Source organism: Carassius auratus, unplaced genomic scaffold (genome assembly GCF_003368295.1).
Source record: "Carassius auratus strain Wakin unplaced genomic scaffold, ASM336829v1 scaf_tig00017060, whole genome shotgun sequence".
Lineage (NCBI taxonomy): Eukaryota > Metazoa > Chordata > Actinopteri > Cypriniformes > Cyprinidae > Carassius > Carassius auratus.
This window is the reverse complement of record NW_020524735.1, coordinates 51,284-74,199: the sequence shown is the minus strand read 5'-3', so window position 1 is coordinate 74,199 and position 22,916 is coordinate 51,284. Positions and strand designations below refer to the sequence as shown.

Genomic DNA, 22,916 nt, shown 5'->3' with positions numbered 1-22,916 from the left:
AACAAGCGTGCTGCCCAGCTCCACAAACTCACTCATCACATGCTGTCGACCTGGGCTGACCTTGTGTGCCATGTTGAGAGCCAGGCCGTGGTTGTGTTAAGCAAGGCTCATCGTCCCTCAGCATCTGTAATGATGGAGCTAATGATAGCTGCTGCTGTAGGCGCAGCCTGGGCCGAGTTGGAGTAATTGTAGGGCATCTGCACAAGACCTGTCGATGATGTCACCGCTGCCAGGTTCAGTTGGTAACAGAACTTTTTCAGTAAGTTTCAGTAGGTACTCTTGTAGCAGGAGAAGAAAAGAAAACATTGATCTTTATCAGAGGGGGGAAAAAACACCAATAAGGGTGGTTGTCTCAAGGAATACAAAGAGAGGAGCAGGTGAACATGGAAAGCCTTTCATGTTCCTGAAAGAACAGGCTGAAAGGGAGAGAAAAAACTGCTGGAAACGCATTGATTTTTCTCATCTTGAAGCACTAAACTAGCAGCTAAGTGCCAGCAAAGTGAGCCTCTCTCTGAGCACACCAGCTGCACTCCAATCCAAATTGATAAATTTCATGATGCTGTTTCACACTCTATCCTTAGTTTATCAATAATTTCCTTCTTGCTACAAGTCCCTCAACTGTGTAATAAGCAGGAACACACAACACACATGATACAAAAAGTGGGAGAAAAATATATGGAGATGAGGAGGAGAAAGAGAAAGAGAGAGAGAGAGAGAGAGAGAGAGAGAGAGAGAGAGAGAGAGAGAGAGAGAGAATGGGAGAGAGATCTTCCAGCCATTCAACGGTTGTGGTGATTAAAAATAGAAATTGCACAGCAGATTAAATAAATATAAATAAATGAATAAAACCTATACCCATCCAACTGACTGGAGCTAATGTGATAGGGATCCTCTCAGACAGAAATCAACTTTTAATGAAGAGCCATGTGCTGGGAGAAATTACCCATTACCCACAGGAGCAGATATTAAAAGTTTATAAATGACAGTAGTGTTGCTCTTGATTGCTGAGGAAGGCTAGAGTCAAGGGAGCATGGCAGAGGAAGACTGCTTTGTGGCCTGTGCTCTGATCTGTTTGCATGTCGACGTGCCAGGGGGCCCTGCGGCGGATACCCACACGCTCCTGACGAGGTAAATTGCGAGCGTCTGCCCAGTGAAGGCATGCCACGGGAGCGCGTGACAAACATGGCAGAACAAACACACTGTGACGCCTGCACCCCTTCATCACTGCTCTTATCAAATACACCAGGACATTCAGCCATATGGGACCTGGAGATTATTCATACAATCACAAGCCTACATATGGGCTGAAGGGAGCCTGGACTCCTGAGGTTTCCTCGTGTCACTAGAAATGACAGTGGAAAGAATGAACCGTGTAAAGACAAGGCCGGAAATGAGCTTTCCTCTCAAAGACCCGACAAAAGGGTGAAAACAGTTTATCAGGGAAAGAGGTACTCTGAGTAGCATAAAATCCTTATATATACTAATGGTGTTATATATATACTAATGGTAACAGTTTTCTGCAAAGAGCTGATCCATTTTCCACCCCTCAGTACAGTACACATTTCTTAGCAATCAGGCTATATTAAATGTATATCTAATGGATTTGTCAATATAAAAACACTATGTATAAAAATATACTAAAAATATAAAATACAAAATATACTATCTTTATCAATTGCAACTGCACTATCCTTAACTTGGAACTTTTGCTTCCTCCTTTGACTCTCCTCGAGACATCAACCTATCAACATCACACAAATCAATGCCTTAGAATTTGATCTTTCTAATCAAACAGAGCTGTCATTCAAATGATGGGCAACTAAAAACATTTTTTTGTGAACACAAGCCCCCGCTCCTTGGTTCTGTGACAGGTATCCTGATGTAAAATTCGGGTATGTGTGTATAAACAACTTCAGACTAAAGCACAGCAATATTCATATTTATTTTTAGATTTAAACTTACCCATGATTAAAGTACACCCCCACCCCCCAAGCAATGAAAATGGCATATTTAGTCAGCAGATTGCACAGACATATTTATTTATCTCATTATTTAGGGTCTGTTTGACATTGAGGAGGGGCACAAGAAAATGAATTTTCTGACCAGCTTTATCCTTCAGCCAAAAATTAATATACACTAAAATTATCCACCGTAACCACAGCCAAAGGAGAAAGAATAAACATTATGGGATCGTAGAATACATCATCATTTATACGATTCCTGACACCTCCATTTCTGGTTGTGCAGCTACTCATCTGAATAAGGAGGTGAGACTGTGGACAACAGTATGCTGTAAACTTTACAGGGGATTATAAATTCCTGTCAAGATGAAATCAGAAACCATGAGGGACTAGAGAGAGAGAGAGAAAACAGACATTACCTGTGAGAACACAACTGTATCTCCCCAGAGCTTTATATTAGCATTTAATTGACAAGGCTTCTTATTCAAACACTCCAGTTGCTCTCCTCCTCCTCCCCTTCCTGCCCTCTGCCACAGGCTCTACTCTATTCTTAGCTCCTTGCAAAAAACTGCTCTACTTTCTCATTTAAACATACTATAAATTTCTTACAATTACACTATGAATACTGATAATCACAAATGTTGTGACATTTAAAGTAAAGATGGAAAAGAGACAGGAAACACCTAAACTGAAAAAAATTAAGAAGATGATTGGATCATTTGAATGGATTCTGGCAGTTGTCAGAGAAACTCGTTGGTTCATGATTAGTTTCAAAGGTATGCATTTTTTATCCCAGTTATCTTGTAAGAGAGGGAATGCCAGGTTGAGGGCGTCCAACCATAGTTTTGTCACAGGCCATGTGTAAAATTTCATTCAAGCAATAATGACATCTATTTATTTATTTAGGCACATTGTGTTTTATATCTAAAATCGTTCCTAGAATGCATTAGCTGTGCTCTATTTCTTTGACTTCCAGTAAATTCCTATTCAACCTCGATGGAAGCATAGTTTTTTGAAGACCTGGGCTACCAACAGGTGCTGGTTGCAGGTTCTGTTTCAAGTGGTTTGACATCACAAGCCTGTGCGCTTGAGAAAACGTACTGTATCCAAGGCTTCTTCAGGGTAATTGCCAGTGCAATTAGTGAACTGTATGTCAACATAGGTGAGGGGGCGACTAAAACAGGGGGTAAGTATACTCAACCTTGCTTGGCTAAAAGCAAATCACAAATGTCCCTATAAAAAGATGCAGCAGTGGATAAAAGCGAACAAGGAGATGGCCTCAGGTAGTGTTCACTTCTTATTTACTCCTGAATGACAACTGTACCTAATAATTGTGAGCTCTCTGGGTTGGGGTTAGATGAAGTGACAACCACATGACAGGAAGGAGTGACCTTGTACTATCATGCTATCTACTTGCTGGCATTAATAAAAGAATATCCCTGTCCAATGAAATGGCTTCAGATAATAGATGTTGCCATTCTAAGCCAATAATAGTGTCTATAATGGAATCAGCAGAGCTGAAAAATGTGGACTTTCATTTCCTCTTGTGGGCTGTATGTTTTGAACACCCCATTGTTCATCAGCTCCTGCAGCAGATAACCACCGAATTTGCATGTGAATCAAGAATGCTTCATAACCTGTCCTAAACACTGGCTATGCAAATGACATGACCAAGAAAAGAACAAGCATCTTCAATATAAGGCAAAGTTTCTCACATTTTCCGAAACACCAAAGGTGCAACAGTGTAGCAACAGTGTCATGCTGAGCCATTGCCATCACCTTATCAGATTTAGCCAAAAACAACAGGTTGTCAGCCATGGAAAAAAAAAGGCTAGTACCAACAGTTTGTTTTCTCCAGGGCTGATCCATTGGTTGGCTGGTATGCTCAATTTGTGAAACACAGGCTTCAAGGTGAACACAAAGAAAAAAACTATAGATACTAGAGCTATTATTTTTTTTAGTCATAAAGACAGTCTGGAAGACACTATAAATGCCAGCTTACCAATATAACACTGGAGGACCCAGTGTCTGTCAGCTGTGTTTGAACACATCTCAGTGTAATGGACAATGCGTGATATTTATCAAAGTGAGGCTATAAGCCAATGTTAAGTTGGTTCCCTCTCTGGTTAGAAGTGGTACAATCCATGTGCTTGAGTTTAATCAGTGAACACAGGGAACGCACATGTGAAATCACCAATTTTGAAGTGTTACAACAACAACAAAAAAGACATGAATAAACAGATACAGGAGATGTATCCACCTAAGGTTTGTGCCACGAATTAACCTAAACAACAGCAGCAGCAGCATGAGCTGTGGAAAGGGAGGCCCATCTCTCTTCTCTGTCTCTCTAAACCTCAGCCATGAGCAGTAAATAAGCTGGCAGTGAAGAGAGAAGGTGCGCTGACAATGATGTATGGTCTTGAGTACTCTAAAGCCACTCAGCTCACTCGCTCTTTCTATCTCTCTTCCTCTGAATCATGGACAACATCCTACATTAGCAAGGCCAAGTTAAGTCTGCACTAATTCTAATATATTCAATTTGATGCTCAACAGCAGCAGGAGGATTGAAACTCTTCTCCTAGGCCAGGCACTTCAGGATGCTCTAAACTTTGTTTATCACAAGACATATAAACACACAAAACCAGACTTTATTAATTGCTCACAGCCCTCAGGCTTTATTACGACGCAACACTGAGAAGGAAAAGTAACACAATTCTCCTTGGAGATTATGGTTATGAGACGACCACAACAATATATAAGAGCGGATCATGTGATGCGACAACAGATGTGTGGTTTGGTTTCAAAACCATAACACTCCTCCCCACCACACCGGTCATGTGTCTGAAACAGTCAGTCCTGGAGAAGTGTGTCAGCGGGATGTCAAGGGGATTGGGCACACACGTCTGCTTAGCTAACTAGCATGGAGTGATGTTGTATCACAGGATAGAGGAGAAAAAAAGCTGAATTATGGAGAAGAGAGTTAATTATGGATGGGGAGAGGCAAAGGCTTTGACGCTTACCTGAGACACATGGCTGTTTCAGCGTCTGGAGACACAGCTTGTCCTTTGCTGCGAGATGCTTTGCTGCCTTAATTAGCATCTGCATGCTAAATCAGATTTTTCTATTTCACGAGAAAAGCAGCAATTTGGCTATACTTGTTAGCTGTTTTCTTAAAGAATGACAGTGAAAAGTAAGTCTGAAACCAGGATGAGACAGAATTATGATGCAAGAAGATATGATCACACCTCACCCTTAAGGGCATATCCGTAATTGACAGCTGAGACAGATGCTGCAATGATTAGTCAAAAGAGGAAATAAGCCAAGTACTGATTAAGGGGGACCCTGAGAGTGATGCAGCTTTTCATTAAGTTTTTAACATTTCTTCGTTAGTGATACATGGACAGGATTTTTTTATTACCCATGTCCTGCTATGGAATCTTATTACATTCTCAATTAAAATAAATAAACAAATTAAAAAATGTCATTTTACACTACAATACAGTGCAACAGTTGGTTCTGAATAAAAAAAAAAAACAACCTCCCAATAACTTTTTAACAATTGCTTATAAATTTTTAAACACAGACGTACTGTGAGCTATGAGGTTGATTAATAAATGGTATTAGCTTTTGTTGCAGTATTTCAACGTTTTTATTTATTTTTTTATTTTATTTTTATAATCGAGTTTAACAATTGTATCTCTGGTGAAAAACTACTTTAACCCACAATTTTGCAGAGAAATCACCAATAGAGAATATTTTCCTTAATCAAAGCCATTACACATTCACAGTCTTGCACCTTTGCCTTTTTGTAAAATGTTCAAATACTTTTTTTGCTTCAAATCAAATTTGAAGGTTCATGGCAAATAACTCTTAAATTAAAACTTTAAAAATTAATACTTACAGGACCAAGGCCACTGAAAAAGTTGACAGGCACTGTTGCACTCTATTCAAGTTACTATTACAAACACTTAATGAAAGTCACTTTCCTATTTATTTTAATATATGAACTGAAAAACACAACTAAAAACCTATACCTTCTCCCCATGTTGTGATAAATAGGGGGTATAATTCAAGGCATCAGGACTCTTATAAAACATGTGAAGTTTGGGGAAGATTTGACATTGCTTCATTGAGTTTGTGTAAAACATGCCATTTCCTGTTGCCAACAGACCTAAAACTTGTTAAAATTTGGGGCAGATTGGACAATAGATGTTTGAGTTACAACAACTTCCAGTTTCATTACATTAATCACGTTTTAACAGTTATCTAATTGTTGCTAACATGGTTTAACGTTTCTACCATGTTGCTAGCAAGTTTTGTAGTTGTTGGTATATTTTATTATGTTGCTGAGAGTATAAATTACAATGTAAAACATGTCACTTCCTACAGCAAGCAGGTGGCGCTATAACTGTAACTGAATATTGCCCTTTAGATGTGTTCAGAGAAAGACTCTTATCAAACATGTTACGTTTGGGGCAGATTGGACATTGTATCCATGAATTACAACAACTTATGAATTACAACAACAAAAACTGCACAAAAATGTAGAGGAAATTCAGAATGACTGACTTCATGTTGCGTTAAGGACTTTTTTGTAGGTACTGGGACAATACATGCATGTACTGCATTTCGTAAATGTACGTGAAATGCAGCGGCATTTGTGCTTCGTTGAAATTTTATAGGTGGTGCTATTGAGCCATTTTGCCACACCCAATTCTGAAACCCATATCAGATGTAAATTTTTTCCATTTTTAACGCGTGTGCAAAGCTTCGTGAATTTTCATGTTTAGGCCCTCAAAAATATAATTCACTTTGGAGAAAAAAAGAAAATAAAGAAAAATAATAAACAGAGCAATTCCAAGACAATAATAAACAACTAATTTCAGAAATAACTGACTTAAAATAAATTTTCTCTTAAAAAGGCAGGACATTGGCAGCACCTGGACTTCCAAAGAATTGTAATGGACTGCCAGTGGGACTGGGGATGAAAATAAGTGTATAAAAGCAAAAGCAAGCAAGTCAGTGTTGGGGTGGGGGCTGGTGGGAGCACTGCTGGAACTAAAGAGGGGTGTGCCTCCAGAGCTTGGGAAACAATTCTGCCCCAGGGAAGTCTAGTCATTCTGGATGACATTCGCATGCTGGGCCGGAGGCAGAGGGAGGCAGCATTGTGTGGTGCTGTGGATTGATGATGCCATGCACACTGAACCCAGCAGCTGTAATTAAGAGGTCATGTGTGAAACTTTTATAGAGTTTGCCCTATGCACTGGCATCTCGCCACAATGTGATGACTCCTCCGCCCATTTCGAACAATGCCCCTCAGTTCCTTCAATCTCCACTCTAATGATATTCTTGGAAGTAATTCTCAAACACACAATTGGATTATGGCTCTGTGTGATAGTTTTACATTTCCTGAAGAAAATTTAATTTGTTAATGCCCTTGCAACACTCACTGCCACAATGTTAGTTTGCAGTATGAAAAATACAGAATATGAATTAAACTATAAAATATAATATATGCTGATTTTGGCTTACAATAAAACATTTGTATTATTACCAATGCTTTTTATGGAAACCATTATACCTTTTAAAAGTTAAAATTCAGCAAGATTGCATTAAATTGATCAAAAGTGACGGTAAAGACATTTATAATGTTACAAAATTCAAATAAATGCTGCTGTTTTGAAGTATCCATTCATCAAAGAATCCTGCAAAACCAAGTTCAAACTAGATGGACATTTAAGGGAAACAGTGGAATAATTAAGTCAATAAAAGATTTAAGACGGAAATGTTTTAAAACCTTACCAGCTTATTAGTTATTTTAAAATCCATTACAACGTACAAAACAATCGTAGCAAAATTGCAGCAGCTGCGTTTGTATGAAACGAGAGAGAGTCCGCAATACCAGGATGACATAAATTAAATAACTGTACACCATTTTGAATCGAGTTGTAATATTTTATTAGCTAAACAAACGCAAAGCTTCCACCAAGAAAAACTCTTACTCTGTACTCTTGCTTGTCCCTAGCAAGAGTACAGCACCAACTGTTGTTACCCGAATGAGCCTGTGTTATCAGCTGTCACCGGTTGTTATAGAGGGAAAACACTCGGAATGTCGCGACTGACCAATCAGAATCAAGTATTACACAGGGCCGTGTAATAATACTTGATAATAAATAAGCACCAAATAACTGAAAGTTTCAGAAGTAACAGAAGACTGGCAAAAAAATTAATGGAGTAATGAAAATTCAGCTTTGCCATCACAGGGATAATTGACATTTTTGAATATATTAAAATAAGTAGCAGTAGTTAAAATAAACTAAATGTGTGTTCTTTAGAACATAACACAATACTTAATATATATATATATATGCGCACACACACACACACACACACACAACTAAAAACACTTTTGCATCCAACACACACACAAATACAAGGGTATTATTAAATGTCACAATTATTATTATTTTTTTTTATGCAGTGTTTTTTGTGACAACCCCTTTCAAATCTGCCACTGAGATCGGGCACTGAAGACACAAAATGGAAATCAGCATCAATCCATTTTAGTACCATCTTAATGGCCCGGGCTAAATCCTGGACTAAGGCCTAGCAGTGGGGACCCTTACAAAGTTTAGCCTGGAACATCCACTAGTCTCCCTTTCACAAGCCTTCAAACATTCAAAGCCTTCTATTTAGAGAGAACAACTTTTGTTGCCATACAAAGAGCCAACCAGAGGTACTTCTATAAAGCAAACCCCATACAAAATCAGATTATTTCCACTCAAATCCCCCTTTCTTCACAGGTCAGTTAACTAGTGTCTTTTGTCTCTTTGTGAATAACCCATTTCACTACGATGGCCGATGAATGTGTATTGCTACATTTATTCCTAAAGCAAAGAAAGAAGCATACCCCCCCACCTCATAATATATATATATATATATATATATATATATATATATATATATATATATATATATATATATATATATATATATATATATATATATATATATATATATTATTCTTTGAAGAAATCTGGGACACATGCCCCTAAAGAACATAAAGTGCTTTAATTTATTCCCACCTTTTCTATCTGGCTGCCATCTCCAAGGCCTCTTTCTATGCCCAGAAGTGATTTGTTCAGACTGGACCATCAAAGCAATTATTGTAGAGACCCGCTTTCCTATTATGAGGGGCGATGACTGACAACAGCGGGACGGTTGAGGATGGATGGCACTTGGCTCTAATTTATTAGATCTGAAAGCTTGTTCCTCATTGGCAGCTCTGCAAATAGTGATATATAAACAAAATGCATGCTGCAAAACATTGCCGCTTTTCAGTTACAATATCAGTCATTGTCATCTCCTTGTTCCTTGTGGTCGGGGTGACTGATCAGCCATTTAAATAGGTCAGGGCACGGCAGACATGCTAAGTGAACGTTTGGGTCAGATGTCAGATCTTAATATAATTAATGTAACACACATTAGAGCAGGGGCTCTTCTTTAGTAAGGATCTGCTCCATTGCACAGCCAGAAAGCATGGCGACTGGTAGAGTGAACCACTGGGGGTCTAAAGCACCACAAAAATATTCCCTTTTTAATGTGACAAAGCCAACGTCCACCCGTAGGAATAATAGATACGGGTACAGATATGGGAACAGATAGAAGACAAGTCAGTGTAAGAGTGTAAAACGTTTAACTTTCATTGCATGAAGCTCATGGCACTCATTGTGCACCAAAGACATCGCCTTCAGTAAAAGCCCCCTTTCACCCACTGTTTCCTTTCTTCAATTATTTAGGATTCATAGGCACAAACCATCTATTCTGTTACTAAAAGATCCCGTAAAAAATGAATAACTGCCCCATCAGCCTTATCGACAGTCATAAAAGTTTTATAATAGGCATAAGAAAAAGCCATCCTTCAAGCAGCTGGTTAGCACCACTATAAACATATTAATGAAAATAACTAAGACGGAATATGATATGCCTTTAAAACTCAAGTTTACAACATGCAGCTCCAGAGATTTTTACATGCTTTTAAGCTAATCAAAACGTATGCAAAGTGCAAATGAGCATTACTGTGAGCGTTTGTAAGTATGTTTATACCTGTCACAGAGGCTGACGGAGGGCATGAGTTCGATTAACAGCATTTTTCTTAAGTGCAGCCACCTCCAGGTTGTCATATCACATAAAGAGACGGTTGTGCCACAATAAACAACATGAACACATGTTTCAGTGGGCACAACCTCCTCATTCCTCAGCCATTGTGCAGGACTATGGGGAAAAAAGGTGACCTGACCCAATGAAGAAAGCGCATCCGCTGGGAAAAGAGCTCTGTAGTTGAGGTAATGTAGTGCATCTCTTCATCCTGCAGTTATTTTCCCTCCAGGGCAGAGAGGTTACTTAGCTACACCGATTCTGGCTGATTCACTGTCCGCGAACCCCTGCCTTGTGTTCCCATTGCACAACAGCCTCACGCATGCATCCACGCTTCCTATTCTCAATTTGTCGTTTCTAAAGACTGGGTTTGTTCAAGCCCACCATCTATTTTTAAACCCACACATTAGTCATCTCTTACAGGGGAGCCACAAAAATAGTCATTTATGGAATTCATAAATACCAAAGGCATCTCTTGGAGGTTTGCTACAGTTGTTATCATCCTTGTTTATGCCCCTTTGAATTTTGGAACAAACGAGATGACGTTCTGTTCATGGTTTGTGCTGTTCAAAAGTATTGCTATCAACCCATCACAATGGTTTAATGCAGAGTCTATATTCTACTTACTACTAATAGTGGTTTGGCACTCCAAACATGACATTAGTCATTCATCAATTGGTCTATCAAGTCAGTGAGTTAACCGAGCCAAAACTGAGGCACAAGGATAAATACTGGCTAAAACCCATAACCTTTGATAACTGGTGATATTCACCCATAGCTGTATATTTAGCATAAGTCCAATTCAGGGCTCTGAGATCACTTACAGCGGGGTTGAAATGATACCAGCTTGTATCCTCTTACTAACCTATGTGGCCTGTTAAACAAATTCAGACTACTTAGTGGGAACCTCTTGACCTACTCGAAAACGTCATGGTCTGCAAGAGCATTAATGAAATTGAATTTGAATAAAATAAAAGCTCATTTGCAATTCCAGAGAGCACTTGGACGCCAACGTTGGAGTGGAACTTCTCTTGATCAATTACCATGTCTGCAGTTCAGTGACACTTACGCTCTTAAACATTTGCTCACAAACAGAAAACGGCAGATAAATGGTACATGTGCATTTATCCCTTGCTGGGGAGTAATCTGTCTCTGTTTCCTTTGCTCTCAACTAGGGGCAAATGTAGCGGAAACATTTCTGCATTATATTTTTGCACAGTGTTTATGCATGAGTTTCACTATTGAGCAGAACCGCTGTAAACATTGTTAATGTCAACATTGCTTGGGTCGGGAAACACATCACAATATTACCCTTAGCATAGCACTATAGATTCAAGCAAAGGAAAACATGACAAAATGCATACTGCTTTTGGGAAAGATTAACCAAAAAAGGTTAAAAAATATTCAAAGTCTAGACGTCTCCATAACAACACTTTGGAACATTGTTGTAAAAGTACAAGACAGCCTATTTATTCTATTTCAAGTATTAATATATTAAATATGACATCTTGGTCCAGAATTGATGCAATGAAAAATATACAACATACTTCCAAATATACATCCAAATAACATTCTTACTAAGTGACTTCAGGTTAATTTTGCCACATAACATCAAGTATAAATGTGTCTAATGTGTCTACACAAGCTTGGGTTCTTGGTAAAAGTGCGAAGGTGTCATTTCATTTGTTCTTTAAGAGCTCCAAAATGGTCATGTGAAGATTAATATCGTGTGGGTGAGCCTTCCTTCTAAGGAGAGTAAATGTTGCGGATGTTGTGAAAATGAAAAACAATTACACTGACACATGTTGTGCACACATTGCATCACTGCAGAGATATTAAACCTAGATTTGAGAACTCTAGGGAGGTAATAGAGAGCATAAGATATCATCACGATCATTGATGTTTGATGTACTTTTAAGCCCATATTAAACTTTAATGGTGATATGCATGATTTTTCGATGTGAAAATACTCTGCAATTCCAGATTAGTATGCAAAGACTGTAAATGAGACATTCGTAGGTTGATTCTCTTGAAATAAAATGCACTGTGAAATCATTGCTCTGTTTGTTTGAACAACACTGGTTCAGCCAATGTTGTGAGTTTTGGCCGGATTATGTGGTTAATTAACCAATGACAGACAGTGGGAATGTTTGGGTGATGTTAGTGTTGTTAAAGAGTATTTAAAACAAAAAAAAAATTGACACTTTTGCTGCTTTTCAGGTAAAGATGAAAAGAACACAGCACACAGTCACATATCACAACTTCCTCTGAGCCAGAACAGGAGGACAGAGAAGGGCACTGGAGCAATGAAACCAGTGGGATCAGTGCTAAGTAACTAAATGGACCATATCACTTTTCCATTACCAGAGAGGAATAGTTATTCGGATGGCAGAAATCTAAATGAAAAGGTGGAGCACAGCTTTAGTGTGGATGTTCATTCAAGTGTAAATGTTACACACTGTTCAACTTTTATTTTTTATTTTTTTTTAGCAAATGGAAATTTGCCGTCACATCTTTGAGCTTCATCAATAAATAAACCAGACGCAAATAAACAGATAAATAAATAAATATGAGACGAATGGCAAATGGGCATCCGTCAGCATTAGTGATGGAGCGAGCCAGGACCACGCTTCACTAGAGGGGAAGTGCCTGTGCGAGGGAAGATTCCTGCTGATTGCATACACACACGCATACGCACGCACAATTCCCCCTGAGATCAGCTTTTGACCAGACACACAAGCCTCTTCCGCTTTATTCAAGCTCTGTCTGTTTCTTTCTCTCTCCCTTTACTTCTTCCCTGTCTCCTCCCCCTCGCTAGGCTTCCAGATTTTGCCCTCTTGGTGCCCTCAGCTGTGTTCTGCCTCTTTCCTTACATCATATTTTTGTCTTTCTTTTACAAACTATCTCTACCTCCTCTCTCCTTCTTTCAAGAGTCTCTCTCTCCCTCCTCTCTGCTTCTTTCAAGAGGACTGCACTGAGAGGCAGTGGTGTTAGTGGAGCTGTGTGTCTTTGTGCTGTGTCAGTGCTTTGAAAGCCACAGGTCTGATGGAATTTCTTGTGTGTCCCTACAGCTATGTGCCATCATCAGCTTCTGCCCCATTCAGCACATCTCTGAACCGTCTGCTCCCTTAGGCAACACAAACAAAAAACAACTAAACCTTAGACTAGCATTGGCTATTATTACTATTGTGATATATAAATATATATATACACACACACATTACTAAGCAAACATACATTACTAATAATAAATCATACATTTTACAAATGAACATTAACCTAGATTAATTAAAAATGCTGTTAAAAATGGTTCATTGTTGTGTCATAATGCAATCAATATGTCATCGAACTGAACCTTTATGTAAAGTGCTTATCAATGACAATGATCAGTACACCACACCATCCATCCTAAATATTTTTAAATGAATGAATTAATATCTTTAATTTAAACAAAATAAATAAATAAACAAATATAGTCCAGAAGTGATTCTAATGAAACTATGGGAGGGAAGATGCAGACCACTGTTACTTCTCAAATAACTGCAGCACAATAAGGTCTGAGATGAGTGCAATACACAGCAGAATACACCAGGGGCAGTGTGGAGCTCAGACTGTACTTTAGGTCTGCAAGACCCCCACCCCCGCCCCAACCCCCACTCACACTGCAGTGTATATTTTCCTTTCCAAAAGGACAATTACCAGACACTTACTCTACATTCAGCTGTGATGGGTCACATTTCAGCAGACAAGAGTGTGTCTCTGGAGTATCTTCATATATAGCGTTTCACAGTGCTGAGCTGTTTATTAGTTAATGACTTCTTTCCACAATACTGAGCTTGACTGCCCAACTCTACATTTGAGCTTCAGAAAGTATAGTTTTTACTCCCCCTTAGGCTACATCATCTTGAATAAATATATTCCTCACACAAAGCGCAACACATTCTTCTACTGTATACTGAAGTGAGGGGGAAATTAAAGTGTATAGTACTTTGACAATCTGACAGTAATTCAGTCAAACAGGTACTGTGAATCTCTGCCTATGGGATGTACGTGCTATTTAATGCATCAAACACAAACTTGTGTGTTCTGGTAGCACGTAGAGCACTTGTCAAAGCCCATGAAGACATTTGTGAAAAGCGCACTAGCTGCCTACTTACTCCTATAATTCTCCATACCTAATTATTACATACATCCACCTCTGCAAATGGAAAGGTAAAATATTAATTCCCATTGCAGCACCTGACAGATCCCAGATAGTAAGGACACACAAACACAGATGGCTCTTCAGCCGCTTTTTGTCTGTGGTAATAGATACCTCACACCGTTTAATTGTGGGGTGCCACCAAAAACGCCATTGAAAGCAAGCATTGTCCTTTATTCTCCTCTAGCAGAAGCGAATTTCTGCTGAACACGGTTTTATTTATTTAGGCCTAGACTGATCGTTATTGGAACGCTCTCTCTCCAATTCATCATGACTACGGCTTAATTCACTCTGCCAAGGTTTTCGACTTTGGACGTCCCTTCAGAGTATTATCAAACCAATATTTTAAGGATGGGAGAAGTGAGGGCTGCGTTTAAAAGCTCAATGGATCTGATTTGAAAGATACAGCTTTCACTTTTTCCCCAAAGTGAGTTATGACTATATTAAGAACATCTTAAGCCAGGAGTAAAATCAATTCCGTAGTGAAAATATGTGGGGATAAAATCAGATCAAACTCTCAATTATGCACTGCTGAGGAATATCTGCCCTGGCAAATTGACTCAGTATTGACAATAAGCACTTAAGGTGACCTTTCAAAAGGGCCATTTGTTTCCGCTTTCTGCAAGTGACAAAAAGAGATGGGTAAAAACAAAACATAAACCCTTCAAGACTAAAAGCCTTTACAATAGCAATGTAAAGGTGACACCAGAATGCTTTTTTGGCCTATGTTTCAGTCTTGGTCTCTACTTGCATCAATTGAAGCTCCCCTCACACTGGGGGAGAAGGCAGTTGACAAAAGCGGCCAAGCCTGAGGTCCTTTATGGTGCTGTGCAATTGACTTCCTCCTGAATGGGCTGTCGCCGGGAGCCGTCCTGGCCTTCGTCACACACACACACACACAGAGCACAAGCTCCTTGAATCCACTGCCAATGCTGTGTGCTCAGTGTGAGTGTAACAAGCAGCCCCCAGTTTCTTTTTAGCAGACTTTAGAGGTCGAAAGGCTCTTGTTAGAAATCAAATGGCTCAGGCCGACACACAATGACAAATGGAGAGAGGAGCCAGACAGGACTGTAGCGTTTTACCAAGATGTGATTTATTCTTTAAGAATGGATGTGTGTCACATGGTCAGCTTGTTTAAGTGCCTCGATAAAACCTCACATCAGAAAAATGCTCTGTGGTTGTTCAAACGCTACATAAAATCCTCATCTTTATCTCTATCATGGTTCCTCACCCACATCGACAGATGACCCTCATAGGGTCCTGCGTTCCTCTCTATCCATCTAAACTTCGACAGAACACATCTTTACTTTGGGATTGAAACTTTTTTTCACCATTTTTCCATGGCCTCTCAGCCCCTCATCCCCGTTCCACACGGCTCCACCCTTTCTTCTGAATAAAAATATCCTTATCTCTCACGAGCAGGTGATAAGTCTCCAGAAAGCGTCACTGTGCAGCACTTCTCTTTATTGATATCTGGGATCTACTCAAGTCATCCACGCCATTGCTGAGTGCACTACCCTCTGGTCCCTTCAGCCCTGAGCAAATCACGTTAGCCCTTCTTCCTGCAGGAGCGCCCTGGGGTGAGCTACATGAATAACATCTATCAACACCCTGAAGTGGAAAGCTTGAGGTTTGGGGAAGTAGGGATCGAAAAGTGTTACAGACAACACTTCTATCTAACGGCTGTGGGTGTGAGAGTGAAGATAAAGTGTGTAGATGGTTGGTTGTGTGTGTGTAAAAATGAAGTGAAGGACCAGGGATTAATTGCTCAGGGATTTACAATCACAGTTTCATGCATGTAATATGATAGCACAGATTAATTATTGCAGTAACAAAGAATGTGTTTGTCAATATTGCGAGGAAGTAATATGACAGCAAAAACAATGGGGGGAAAGACGGAGGAAGTAGAAAAAATGGTCTTGCTTCATTAAGAGGCAGAGGTAAGGAACAAATTATGGAGCAATGATTTACTATGTGATAGGGGAAGGGAAGGAGAAAAAAAATTAATCTTTGTCCAGCTTTCGTATTCACTGCCGTCTTCCTCCTGTCTTTCTCATTTGCTACTTCACAGATTCATCCCTTTTCTGCTTTTAAAATTTAATGACTGAAAATAGGTAATTTAATCTTCATTAAACATACAAGGCTCTTTCTCCTCTGCCTGAGTGAATTAACTAGTAGACCAGCGGCAGAATAGGTACTGGGGTTCAAATCCCATAACCCTAGCACACATTATATCAGTGTATCTGTTTTTAATAAGCCATTTCTCCACAAATCAAAGTTAAACAGGAATCCTTGAACCCTAGGAAACTTTTGATGGACGAAAGAATGAAGGTGAAAGCCCAGGAAGGGAAGGTTAGAGGTTTTAATGACTTGGAAAGGCAGTAAATAAATAAAATTGCCTCCCTCAGAAATCTGATTGATGTGCCTTTTGGGATGCCCCATATGAAAGAGCTACTCAGCCTGTGGCTTTCATCTGCGACCAGAGAAATCGATGCCAAGGATGTATGAGCAGTTACCTGTCTCTATCCAACAATCTCTTAGAGTACCCTTGGCATTCAAACAGAAGATTTTTTTCAGTGTAGAGTGAACCGGTGGAAGACTTCATCACAAAATACCCCTTTCAAGGTTACCTCTGAGATCAGTGCAGAACCTTAACATAAGCAAAAACATATTGTGATGGAAACCATCACAAATTTCTAAACGCATTGGCTGTAACAACTAGGAAAACCATGTTTGCCAAATCAATTCAAAAAAATAGTGGAACAAACAAATGAGATAAACCGATTTGAGTTTCCAAACAAGAATACATGCACTCGAAGACTGTACAGCTCCACATCAAAGCAACAACCGAAGGCCATTAAATCGCAGAAAGCCAATGCTACTTAGTCAATTCATGCTACTGTGTAAGCCACTCCATCTTTGTTATACTTCTGGTGAGCAAAGCTAGGCGTACTGACAGCATTTACCAAACCTGATAGCAAAATATAGGTCAGATCTGACCAGCGATCCTGCATTAAATCAGGCCTCTTTTACATCCCCTGGGTTTAAAATTTGTGACACTATTTAAAATGGAATAACTATGTACCGTATCTCTACTGTCACAGTGCTAGGGCCTGATCTAGAGCTGAATTGGCTACAATGCTCACGGTTGTGTTACCATATTACCCAAGTAAAATGGCTGTCTGCTGCCCTAAGGCTGTAGCACGTTGACCTACATCAATGCACTAATGCTTCAGAGCCTAATTAGCAGAACTTGTAAACCTAGCGTTTTGTCATGTCTGGCTGGTTTCTGTATTGTTACATGCATGATTAATGCAACTACAGTATACTGCAAAAGCTGCAAATGCTAAATGACTATCACTAAATTATTTGGCTGGAGATGATGGGTATGCTATTTTGTTGAAGGGTTTTGCTAATCTAAAGCTGCATTTTAAATGAATAGATCAGCTAAAAATTATTTTTACAAAAATTGCAAGGACATTTATATTGAAAATAAATACCCTGGATTTATGAAGGCATGGGAAGGGCTGTTTGATATTTAAATAAAGTAGAAAAACAGTGAACTGGACCACAGACAGTTGCGTTTTACCTCTTGATTCCCATTGATATCAATGGATTTGCAGTGTTGCGTACCCTCTAGTGTATTTGTGCACAACTCACAGTAGTTTTACTCAACCTGCTAGAGCTTTCTATTTATCTCAAATGCACATAAAAAAGAGAAAGTTAAATAGCTACATGCAATGTAGAATTGGCATTCTACATGTAAGTGGTATTTGTTATTTTACTATAACTTTTTTTACTGTCAAAATAACAGAATTCTTAGGAATCAATATTTCAGCCTTTTGCATCTTTAAGACTCTTCCTGCTGGTTCCATTGGCAGTGGGTGGGATTGATGGAGAAGTAATAATCCTATTCGCTAACTCTCACCGATCACTGTCCACACTGATTTCAGCAAAGCACTTCAAGTGAACACAGAAAATGTGATAAATATTCATGAGCATAGCAGCCTGTCAGACCTTAGGGAATTTTATATTATTATTCATTGTATTTGTATTTTTTTTTATTATTATTATTATTTTAGGATTATTGCTAGTCTTTTTACAGAAACAATTCTCCAATTCTTAATTCTCTGTTTTATTTAATATGACAAATGTGCATTATTACACCATTATTCATGTCATATTTTAATTCCATTACTAAAGTTCTATCATACAAAAAGCTGATTCAATTGCCTACATTTGCATAGAGGGTTGAAGTTAGTCCTCTTAAAAGCTGAGACAATCTCTGATTCTTACAAAAGCTATGTTTAGGATCAGGTCACTGAATCTGTAGCCCAAAAGCATTATGACATGTACAAACCCCACTGATCCAGACGCTGAATTCATAATGATATTTTGAATGGTTCATGAAGCATATCAGTAAAACAACAGAAAGCTACAAAATAAAACACATTCACCAACATCATAAATAATGTACATATTCACCAAAGGGCTCAGTGTGGTACTGAATATGCTTTTCACCGGCATTTCTGTAGCAGTGTCATTCACAGGCGTGCAAAGCATAATGGAGAGGAGATTCTATGTCGTGCACACATTAAAAAGTCATTTCAGGCATATAGAATATAAGAAGCTGGCATTCATGCGCTTTAAAGACCCACACACTATCGCACAAGACTCTGTGTGCAATAAAGCTCTGTCATAGCCTTTCTAAAGTAGGCCAGGGCAGAGAAAGGCTAGAATCTATTAAAAAAGTGAGCACTTTTGGTGCTCTGTGCATAGGATGACACTTAAACAGAATGGCAAGCTTTACAGAAAGAGTAAATAGAGAAAGAGAGAAAAAAAAAATCCATGAAAGGGAATTAAGGAACGCAATGACCCTTCAGACAGATAATTTCTATTCGCCGTTCACAGGCGTGGACGTGCTGCCATGCTTCATCACTGCAAGGGTGCTCTAGTTAGGTCATCTATGGCGAGAAACTAGCCTGAGCTCCAGCTACTGGATAGGACACAAAGAAGCCACTGTTCTCCTAAATCAAAAGTTCCTCTAAATGAATCTTACCTAATATATGTGAACAAAACAACCCGTCACACTCTTTTAGATGATGCTCAAATCAATGCACTAATGGAAATCTTATTGGGAGTCAAATATTTCTAAGGCTTTGTTCAGTCTGCACTAAAATCAGATTTTTCAAATGTATTCTTTAAACACACCGACATGTTGAAATAAATAAATCAAATCAGAACTTTCAGACAATCTTTCCCTCTGCTCATGCCCCCAAGTTCACTAATTTTAGCTTGTTACTCATATATAGTTACTTATATATATCACATTTGCATATCTTGACATACAATGACTATATCAGGGGTTCTCAACTAGAGGGATGGGGTCCACTAGGGGGCCTCAAAATGATAAAAAGTTTTTAAAAATGAAACAAAACGAGAATAAAAATTAGCTAAAACTTAAAAAAAAAAATGCATGTGCATATGTTTTGATTCAAGTTTGTAAAAATCAGATTCTAATATTCAAACTACAAACTATAAAATGTTATGAGTTAAAAATACAACAACAAAAAAAATCTGATTTCAGGCAGCCTGTCTGAACAAAGCCTAAGAGAGAAAGCCATCTTCTTCTAACCCACACATCCAGTTGTGGAGCTCAGTATAGTTTTTTTTTTTTTTTTTTTTTTTTTTAAGAGTTCAACCAAAGTATTTTATTTTATAAGTCCAGGCTATAAGCAAGTGTTAGACAGAACAGCAGGGCAAGTGGGGTAAACATAGGTTCATTTCGTTACCATGGTTAGCACCCGGCCACCAAGGTGCAGAACAGGAAGGGCTTTGATCACCTGCAACAATGACAAAGTGGAAATCGACAAAGAGAAAAAGAGAGAGAGAAAGAAAAAGAGGGAGAGATGTCAAACAAGAAGTATTTCAGGAGTTCGTAACCAATTATCCACTCTGAAACTCTCAGCCCACACACTCATCAGTAAAAGAAAGAGAGGCTGAAAGAGAGAGAGAGAGAGAGAGAGAAGGTGAGCGGCACTCAGCACAAGAAAGCGAGCGGCAAGAAAGAGACAGAGTATGAGACAGAAGAGAGAGAGAGAGAAGTTTAATCTACACACTCTCTTCTCTCCTAAATGTCAGTCTTATTCAAACAGATGTCAGGGAGACCGGGCCACAGAGCTGGATGGAGTCGGTGAGCTCTGAGCATGCGGCGCTCTCTTCCTGGCGGCGGCTGCTTGGCAGGCTCTGTCAGGGGGCAGCGCTTGGGGGCCTCGCAACCCCGCTGAGTGGGAGACAGGTTTGATACACCATGACACCTTAGTTATTCATGCCCTCTTATTAGACCTCCACACTGACACAGGGGATCATGGAAAGAACTTTTTTGTAAGACGAGACGAAGTAAAGCCAGAAAAACAGTGCAGGGACAAATCAGTGCTGCTGAGCATGCTGGTATATGGATATTAGGTACATTGATGTATCGATCTACGTTTCCCCCATGTATTTCCTCCTGATGTCTTTTGGCATGTTTTTCTTAGGTGGCTTTTCTAATGATGCTGAGGTTTTTTGTTTTGTTTTGTTTTCTTGTCAGTCTGTACAAAACCTATATCTCACTACATCTCAGGCAAATTTCTAATGACAGAAGCAGGTTTATGCACCGTAAGCATGCACGGACAAGGACTTTGGGAAAAGAGTGACTTATTGGGGACATCGTGCGAGGCTGTTCTGAAAATCTACAGCAGTTATAGACACTCGTCTGCCTTTCTTTGGCATTTCAATTCAACATGGCACCTACAGCAGGTGGTCCACTTCTCCTCCCTTGGGTCAGAGCGATTCATCATGGCAGGATGGAATATGTTGACATTAAGATTATGTTAAACCATCCTCTAAGGACCCAGAGTCTACAGTCAATTTCTGTAACCAGTGACTTATGAAAGATAATGTGGAATTGAATCCAATACTAAATTAGTTTAGAGGGGGAAACCCTCTAAGAAGGGCAATAAGTGTTACTTCAGGTTTTATGTTGTTGAAGGAATAGTTTACCCCAAAATGAATATTTTCTTTTTCACACACCAAACAATTTATGACTTTTTGTTCTGTGGAACACAGAAAACTAATTATTGAGGAAAGTACACTACTGTTCATAATTTGGGGTTAGGGGTAAGGATACAGCTGTGAGATCACATGAATATTTTTTTATTTTAATAATATTTTCACTGTATTTTTATACAAATACATGCAGCCTTGGTGATCATAAAAGAAGAAAAGAAAAAAAGAAAGAAAGAAAAAATACCAACCCCACACCAAAAAAAGGTAGTATATATATATATATATTTTTTTTTTCAGCAATTACTAAGCATAGGAAATGCTTCCATGTTTTAAAAAGTATGCAATAGCACCATTAAAATATCATAAAAGTAGTTCATATGAATAGTGCATTACAGAACAGACTAAAACTGAAGATACTTTTATGGTGGTACATATTTCCAAACATCTCCTTTTGTGTTCCACTTCCACGCAAGAAAGGTTATGCAGCTTTGTAAGAAAACGAGGGTGAGTAAGTGATGACAAAATTGTTATTTGTGGGTGAACTATTCATTTGAAGGCATCGTGAAATGTAAAGCAACAGGAGGTATAAGCAGTCTTACCGTTGCGTGGGGTTCGTTTCCTGCGGTCACGGAAGGCTGCTCCAGACTGCAAGGCCTCCATCAGGTTGTCCATCACGCCCATCTCATCACCTTCTGTAGAAAGGACAAAATTGCCTGTCTGAGCTCAGTTTCATGCACAACACATCCACATAGACTCCATTCATATACACAATTCCACACACTGTGGTCAGGCTACAAAAACGAAGTGTGGCAGTAAAAGGAAAAGGGAAAACAGAACAGCAGTAGGGTAAAGCAAATGGGGCAGAGGGCAAAGAGAACAGCGCGACTCCCTACATGCACAAGCACTCCGAGGCAGCGGTGGCAGCAGCTAACATATGGAGAGGAGCCAGAGGATGAAAGTGTTCACTGATGGCCATTGACAGGTATTCGCTCTGCGGCTTGCACAGGGGAGCTAAGTGCTCTTTACCAAGATTTAGTGTGGAGCCGGTCAATACAGGGGCTTTTTGTCATTGTTCGATGACAGTAGGATGTGCTTTGAAAGTGGTCATACCACCGAAGTGCAACACGTCTCTACTGCAAACGGGGTTTGACTTCTAAAAGACAGTAAGACGTGCGACTCACTTACTGCAAGGACAAATCCCTGGAAGAAACAATCGGATTTTAGATTTTTATTTTTCTGAGCATAATATGGAGGAATAAGAGCCCTTTAATCATCTAATAAATAAAAAAGTAAATAATAAATAAATAACATTAAGATATAATTACATATACTATTAATTCATTATTATTCATTCAAAATATTGTTATATAATTAATAATAAATCAATAAATATTTTTTTCTCAAATTACATTTGTTACCTCATTCCTTAATATGAATTCACATTCTTCCATGACTTAATATACTGTATTTCCTTTTAAAGCATTTTTTTTTTCTTTTTTTTTTTTTTTTTTTACTTGGATGGGCATATGGCACAGAACATCTAAGGCATC

General features: G+C 38.9%; 1 protein-coding gene across 2 annotated transcripts in view; it reads right to left on the bottom strand.

The window, feature by feature from the left end:
• The window catches only part of LOC113075437 (protein diaphanous homolog 2-like), a 57,494-nt gene that overhangs the window by 15,177 nt on the left and 19,401 nt on the right, over window positions 1-22,916 (bottom strand). Inside the window, exons 3-4 of one of the 2 annotated variants that reach the window (XM_026248143.1) lie at window positions 21,966-22,058; window positions 20,112-20,162 (exon numbers count right to left, since the gene is read on the bottom strand). In XM_026248143.1, the coding sequence (XP_026103928.1) occupies window positions 20,112-20,162; window positions 21,966-22,058 (144 nt within the window). The remainder of the gene's footprint in view (window positions 1-20,111; window positions 20,163-21,965; window positions 22,059-22,916) is intronic. The other variant, XM_026248144.1, reaches the window with a different exon arrangement.